This window comes from Adiantum capillus-veneris, chromosome 28, assembly GCF_014529385.1.
Source record: "Adiantum capillus-veneris isolate H3 chromosome 28, ASM1452938v2, whole genome shotgun sequence".
Taxonomy (NCBI): domain Eukaryota; kingdom Viridiplantae; phylum Streptophyta; class Polypodiopsida; order Polypodiales; family Pteridaceae; genus Adiantum; species Adiantum capillus-veneris.
The window spans coordinates 125,920,765-125,928,866 of record NC_140958.1 but is presented as its reverse complement, the minus strand read 5'-3'; the positions used below and the strand labels follow the sequence as shown (position 1 = coordinate 125,928,866).

The 8,102-nt window shown below is 40.4% G+C and overlaps 1 protein-coding gene across 2 annotated transcripts; it reads right to left on the bottom strand.

The window, feature by feature from the left end:
* Positions 1-1,919: 1,919 nt before the first annotated feature.
* LOC147421258 (uncharacterized) lies at positions 1,920-8,102 on the bottom strand. 2 transcript variants are annotated; one of them, XM_086504071.1, is made up of 12 exons: positions 7,827-8,102; positions 6,378-6,472; positions 5,775-5,832; positions 5,018-5,212; positions 4,355-4,431; positions 4,188-4,270; positions 3,622-3,673; positions 3,410-3,478; positions 3,238-3,324; positions 3,095-3,159; positions 2,738-2,854; positions 1,920-2,604 (listed from the first exon to the last, which is right to left on the bottom strand). In XM_086504071.1, the coding sequence occupies exons 1-12, from the start codon at positions 8,011-8,013 to the stop codon at positions 2,418-2,420; spliced, it is 1,272 nt and encodes a 423-aa protein (XP_086360197.1). In that variant the 5' UTR covers positions 8,014-8,102; the 3' UTR covers positions 1,920-2,417. The 2 variants fall into 2 exon arrangements, with proteins under 2 accessions (XP_086360197.1, XP_086360198.1); XM_086504072.1 differs by lacking the exon at positions 2,738-2,854 and having other exon boundaries at positions 7,827-8,099.

Below are 8,102 nucleotides of genomic sequence, written 5' to 3'. Positions count from 1 at the left end.
AGCCAATCTTTCCTCCAATCTGGCTGCAATTCCACAAAATCTCGTCATTATCCTCGACATGTATGAGTAAGTTCAAAACCCGCATGCATATGCTCTAATTTGTTTGCTTTTCAATTAACCAACTCTCTTTTAATCTTTGCTTAGGTGAGGTACTCCAAGAGTTTCTATTGTTGATTTTGGCATATGATCACTCTCTAGGGATCTATAAGGATTGTGCATCTTTGCTTACTTTGGGCGTCTCAAGAGTCCATGGTGAAAGGGTTCACCATATCTTTTATAGTGGATAGGTTGGAAAGATGAGCATCAAGCTCATCGCATCCACCTATCAGCTCTTGCAAATCCATGTATCCCTATCAATGGCAGTTGCTAGGTCTTCTTTGAGCTTGTCCTTTTCATCCAGTGGCCATTGGAATTGATTTGCTATGATCATAGCTGCCTCCTCGTCAATTAATCTCTAGTTGCTCATGGTGCATCTTCCACTTGTGATGACAACAATCTTGGCTTCAACTCTACAATGGACTATTTTTGTTCTTGTTTTTGCATATAGAGATGGGCCACTAGGTCTCTCTTTAGACACAATGTCACATCAAGCTCATCCATTCTCTCTGAATTCTTGTGTTTCATCCTTCATAGCAGCTATTTGTGCTTGTCGCTTTGCAGAAGAAGTTGTTGCTTGTGTTAACGGATATCTTCACTTGTTGCCCATTTCTTCTAGCATCTTGACCATCCTTGTGATGTTTGCATCATTTTCCAAGAGCTTTGCATCATTCCTGTGATGTGTGTGAGGAGAGGCCTTGCCAAAGGAATAAAAATATGTTGGTGTCTAGATGGCTATGGAGGAAACATCAGAGCACCAAGCCTATTAACCAAGTCATGAAAAAACCATATTGAATTTGTTCCATGATTGAGCCTGTCATCCATATTATTGCTTATGCACACTACTCTATCTTCACTGATAAAAGTACAAATCATGCATGGCATGTGTACTTTTTAAACTCGGAAATCTTTTTATTAATGCACAAGGTGTTTTGAATGATATAATCCTTCTTACAATTTTTGAGTTTTGATGCAGAGGAATTAATTGTGAGAAGAACTGTGAATGTTTTGTTGATCGGCCTACACAAGCTAGCTGACCATGCCGACAAATTAATGCGGAATGTCAAAAAGGGGTCAGTTAAAGGTTGAAGCAACGTTCTTAGTCTAAGCTACCTCAATAACCATCACACCACAGGAAATGCCAACGATTATGCAGAGGAAAACATGAATGGCATCTATTCCAACCCAATTTAGCTTAGCCCTTCCTACACACAATCAGTAATTATCTCTCTCTCTCTCTCTCTCAACACCCATAGACTTCTCATGATTTCCTTGACTCTATCAAGAGCTTTCTATATACCATGCTTAGGTGAACAAGAGTAGAGCACTTTAATCTTCTAGTGGATCGCATTGATCAAAAGAGAGAGGCATCAGGATGAAAACCCATCTATTACCAGTCAAGGCTCTTTAAGTTTGTACATAGACGGGGGCATTGATGTATAGACTTCAAGCAACTTGTAGGAACATTGAGCTTATGCTATGAAGCCAGAAAGAGATAAGATGGGAGGGTCACGTTGGCATTTAAAAGGACCCATATGAGGCTCTTACATGAAAGGATTCATTTTCGAATCAAAATACCATTGAAGATTTCAATGCTTTTACATGCAGAAGTCAATTGTATGCCTAACTCCTTTCTTCAAAAGGCTTGTTTTACAAGCCAAAAACCGCTAGACACTCATCACTTACAAAATATATTCAAAGAAAATACACACCAGAAGAGCTCAGATCTTTGTTTACTAACGTCAACGAGCAAAACAATTGAAGCTGGTGTCTAGCAACTCACCACTGGAGTATCTGTATCAGGATGAATTTGGATTATTCCCTTTCCAATTGATGAAGTCTATTCCATTATGCCTCAAATCAAGCTCCAAAGAGACCAAATTACAAAAGCCATGGTGTTCATGGATAATTAATCGGATAAGATATTGTAGGTAAATGTACCACAAGGAAGGTAGCTTCATTTGGGAAGGGACAAAAAATTAATAAACTCTATAATCTTCAATGTATACTCTCCATGACAAGGGCTTACAGAATGCATCAAGTTAGATTCAATACTTCTTATCAGCTGACTGTTTTCCTGTATACTCATATGCATATACAAAAGAGGTACTCGTACCTTCAGGTTTTGAAGCCACTCTCGTGGCGTAAGAATGCACTAAGCACCTCATTGCTAACAACTAGAAACCTTTTTCTCTGTGTCAGAAGCGACCTGGATGCCACTTTATTCTGCTGTATATATGAACAGGTGAATCGAATGAAAAAAATACGAAATGACCATCTTCAGCTGCATGTATGCATCTTCTTGTAGTTGCTTGAAGACATCATACTTCAGACACAACTGAAGTAGACGCACCAGCGGTGTCTCTGGAGGTTGGGACAGAGGATGATATTTCAGCTTCTTCCTTGCTGTTCCCATGCTCGTCCATAATAGTCTCAACCCTCTTGTATACAATCTCTTCAGCTGCTACTGTTTCTGGCTGAGGAGAGCCACTACTGCTGCTGCCCCCACTGCACGATTGAGCAGAAAAAAGGATAAAATTTATCAATGCCCCTACAGACACAAGTACACCCCAAGCCCACACCAATGATCCGCCGATTGATTTGTATTATAGAAATAAATCTCTCTATTAACATAGCAAACCTCCTATCAGGAATGGAACTAGGGCAGATATTGATTAACAGTAAACGATCTGCCTTCCAAGCCAGTTCGATTACTGTTATCCGCAATTGATACGTGGGGCAAGGATGGTTATGGGTCCTGACGACAGGAAAACCAAAGGTAATAGTAGATAGTGACTCTTAGTTAGTTTAGGTAGCTCAGTTGGTTAGAGAGGACTGAATCCTTACGTCAGTGGTTTGAGTTATGGACGTTAAGAAGACCAATGCACATCAAAATCAAAAAATGCAAAATTCAGAATAAACATAAATGCCGACCGATTCTCGTATTATAATGAAAAACACACGCGCTCATGCATTCACAGAGCGAGCAGACTTGTACCTTGCACTGTATATCACTATGCCAATTGTAACTGTTGCAAATGCAACGTAGAACAGCCAATCAACCTGCCGAAAAACAAGTTTAAGAAGATGACCCTCACACCCCAAAATAGATGTCTACTTCTGTATCTCCTAGGCACATACATCTTGATGGTAAGCAAAGATACGAATAGCCACTGCCCACATGTCCGAGGTAAGCAAGGAGAGATTGAGCAAAGCCGACCCACTCAGCTATCCAAACAAAGCACAGTAATGAGAGCAACAAAGGAGTACCTAAAATGTGATGGAGCATAATTCTATGAAGATGTTGACCTACCCTTAGAATAAAAGGTACAGTTGAATAGAAGAGGAAAAGAGATGCAGAATAGCCTACAAAAGGAAGAATCTGCACTGCACATGAAGAAACAATGTCAATGATAAACAAATAGAAAAGGCTAAACATGAAACCTTCTGTGTCGATATACAGCACCCATGCATGGTAATTCATTCGGCAATCACGGGTATAAGCATCAGATTGGTTTTACTTACAGCATGTCTGGTCCAGTTGATATTGGCCAATTCTGTCCGCTCTAGAATAGCACTGAGGTTTCAATTATTAAGGTTTTCAAATAGGTGCAAAACACCGGCGCCACATATAACAGGGTTGTAACGCCAATATGCACACATGTTTAATTTAAGAAATTGGACTAAACTTACTGACTTGATGCTTCACTTGCAATCCTTCATCAAATGCATCCAGAGATAGCTCATTATCAGATTCAGATATAAACGGACCCAGTGCAAAAGAAAATAGTACTCAAGTGGCAGAACAGAATTTGTATGTGCTCTTGGGAATAGAACAGCAAGGGACTGGGTGATGCAGGCATATCATACGCAAACAAACTCTTGATGTGGACGCACATGCACGTGCTTGCATACACACCCCAAGAGGCATACATACCAAAAGTTTGGATGCATGTGACAAAGCGATGCATTAATCATATCATTGTCGAATTCATGTTTCTGGACATACCAAGTTAATGTACCCAGCTCTTAGAATGACGAGTATGCATATATCTATGCATTAGTTATGATAATTTGCAGTCAGAGGATACACTTGACATCCACTTATTATAGAGCCAAACAAGCCCAAAAATGTCATCAGCTCCACAAAATCAACTTTCTTGATCAGAAACTCCTGCAAGGAAGGCAACAACTTTCTCATTCAGACTTACTCCAAATTTCATCCTGCCAGAAAAAGTTGCTGAAGTAGAGACGTCACCTCAGAAACATTAGTAAGAGCATACAACGTGGCACCGATGATAACCAGAGCATCACCCAAAACAGCATTACTGCCTCCTGTGTGAACATGACAAAAAAGATATGGACTTGTTGTCTGACCAATTTTTTATTTTCATAAAATCCACCAGCTTGCAAATGCTATAGTTCAGTTAATTGAATGCTTGTATCTGTTGTCACCGTTATGGCATGTCAAAACATAAGAGGTTCCAAGAGGAAACATGTGACCATAGTTGCATTCAAAACTGTTTGAAATGGTTATCGCACATTTGAAAAAGTTTAAAAATTGAAGTTCAAAATCAAGTTTCAAACTTGACTGCAATTGGGTTTTAAACATTGGATTTCTTTTGCTATGGTGATTGATTCACAATTCATTTAGTGCATAACGTTATATTGTCATGAAAATGCTACTTGCTTGCAAATGCTCTATTTCAGTACTCAATGGTTATATGGACTTAGAGTGCTACAGAATGTTTCTAAAATCTCACAAATTAGGGTCGTGATTGAAATGGCCCGAGGGTCTGAATCAAACTCATTTCATACTTTCAAAGTCATCTGCATTTGACGTTTGATTGGCATTTGAAAAAACTATGCATGTAACCATCCATATATATGACAAGGATCTTCAGAAGAAGGGTAGGCTTACCTGCTCTATCATTGGCATGTACATCAGATAGGATGACGAGCACGAGTCCCAAAACACAAGCACAGACCCCAATAAGCTGGCCGGCATTGTATTTGGTCTTTATAAATAGCCAAGTCAATAGGAGAACACATGGAATGGTCCAACAGTCTAGCAGCATCACACTTGTAAGAGATGTGTACTGATATGCTTTGACAACTGTAATAAAAAACCAACTACACATTATGCATTGAAATCTTCCTGCATTGATTATCAGCTCTCAAATCTTTAATGCCTTGGTTTCCAAAATCCCCCACTATATCTCCCATTCATCTCGCACAGAATAACTTTAGACCCTAGCAATAACAATGTGTGAACTGAGTCACATGCCTTTGAGGACGCCCAGTTTCGTCAGCTGTACAAGTGTATTACTACCCTTTTCTATTTCAGGTCTAGCCAGATCCAGTCTCTACGCATTATCCAAAAAACAACTGATTTGATAAATATTCCACATATGGAGAAACAAAAAACAAGAGATGAGCAAAGAGAGGAGCCACAAGTCAGAGTGTCTGGAAGACTTATTACTTTGGTGAGATACAGCATCGACACAGATCAGAAGGAAAACAAAGTAAATGTCATACTCCTTTTCAATCAAGGAAAACCTTTTCCTGCCAAGTTTTCATGTTCGGAAACCTTCACTAGTCTGTCACTTGCATTCAAGTTTAGAAACTAAAGCGACCCTTTCATGAAAAGTGAACAGAATGAAGCACCTGGGACTTACCAAAATAATTGCCCTCCACATCCATAAGAGCTAAAACAAGATAGTAATACCAGCGCACCTACAGAAAAAAATAATCTTGAGCTCAAAATTAACCCGCTAGGTGTATGGGGTGCTTAGAGCTTAGACTGCCTTCAAGCTTAACTCTAATGCACAAAAGCTTCTGTGCAAAAGCGCACACAGCCTTAGAGATAAAAAAAAGTTAAAAGATAAACAAGTAAGATGTATCACATAGTCAGGCATAAACATGTCGATATGAAGGACTAATCAACCAATCGCCTTATGATGTTGATGGATTAGCTAAATTATAATTACTGCCATACAAAGAACCAAGCAACCCAAAAACACACGAAGCTGCTGCCACACAATCAGCAGGAACTTTATTATAAGCGCACAACCATTAAAACTGCGCTTTCAACACATGCACAAGAACTTAGGCAGAGATGTTTTCAAAACATTCAAGACCCATTACATATAGCAGCACACTCATCCCTTCATTCTTCTATCTTTTATAGGAAAGAGAGGCCAGGTTGGCAAAGCTCGGAATATGTCTATGCATAGTCCACATGCAAAGTGTAAATTACCCTGTAAAGAGCAGAAACTTACCTGCAGTGGCTTCTTTCTGCTGATAAATATGCCCCCATAAAAAAAGGCAGCAAGAAGATAATTGCAAAGTGATTGGGAGGTCGGAGCGTTGATTCCTGCCCAGCACATAAATATCAAGATCCATCCATGATACTACTTACGTTCAGGACATCTATGACCTCTTTGGACGTCAAGAATTGCATGCAGAAAACAAAGTTCTAATATAATGTCCCTTAAAAATGTAATTGTGAATATGACTTTATAGAAATAATCAATGCACAATGTGCTGGCAGGACCTTCCAAGGATCCTTTAGAAACTATCCTCGAGGAAGAACTAGTGTGCAATTCCAAGGAAACCAGCTCATGCAACGCTATTTCAATGGCTTCTATGGTTGAACTCTTTCAACCAACCTGACATGATACCGATGCCACAGCCCTTGACAGTAGCCATAATTACATTTAAAGCCTTAAATAAGTTATGCTTTTCAATCTGCGATAATAATCTTGCCAGCTGAAAATTTGCCCAGTGTATAAAGGATGTAGTTGGTTGATTGTTTTTCTTTTGGGACTCATAGCCTCAGATAGCAGGACAGAGTATTTGATGACATGCAATTGGTCATCACAAAATAAAACCAAAAAAAAAATCTCTATGCGTAAGTTGATGAAATTGTTTTGGAAGCTGTGTTGCAGGAAACGGCCCCCCAGCCTCTGGAAACGCGTTTCTGCGTTTCTGGTGGGGCTGCACGTTTCCAGCTGCCTCAAAACGCGTCGAAACAGCGCTCCATCCACTTTTCTCTTTGAAAAAAGTCAAGCTTGCGTTAATTTATTAAAAAAAAAAGTCAGGCTAAATTAAGCCTCCCTGACAAGCTTTACAAAGAGTGGAGTCCTCTGCACAACACAAAGAGAGCTCCATAAGTTTACAGAATTCTCTTCTTGGCATGATTGCAAGCGACGATTCTTCCATGTGTGCGTGAACTCTGTGTTTGGCTACTCTCAATTGGGTGTACCCCTACCCATTTCCTTGTCCTGGAGAATTCCGTTTCATGTTCTTTTGGCAGGTGGACGTTTCTAGTTCAGAAACGTTTCGTGCAACACAGTTTGGAAGAGACTCAAATTGATCAGCTCAATGCAATGGATGGTGTTCTCATGGCTTTCCAAAAATTGAAAAAAAAAAGCCTATAAGAACAAAAGTAAAAGTATAATATTTGCGAACACACAAGCGAGCCCGCACACACATTCCAGGCATGGCAATTCCACACTAAACGGAGCCCCATTTCTTCATACAGCTAAAACACACTTCAGCATATTTGAAGAGGGGAAGAGACTTTATGCATCGGTCTAGAAACCTGCAATTGCAAAAGAATTAAACACAGCACATATGCTTACGAGAAGGGCTCAGCCCTTTCAGAGGAAGTTATAAAACTGTGGGGGAAAGAGGGCCAGAGAGAGAGAGAGAGAGAGAGAGAGTACCTTGGCGCGCAAGAATGCTGGAAGTGAGGCCCGTGAAGGTGATGAGCAGGGAAGCAAACTGGCCAAGCGCGAGAGCCCCAAGCAAGCGGTAGAGTTCTGCGCCCTGTACAGGCCTCCTCCACTTCATCATCTCCACCCTCGTCTTCTTGAGCCTTCTGCTGCTGCGCGGGTCATTCCCCCAGCTCATGTTGCCCGCTGCTGCTGCTTAAAAAGGAGGTCAACCAGAGCACAGTGATGGGCATGTAGCCATCAAACTCTCCGCCTCTCCTTTCCCTC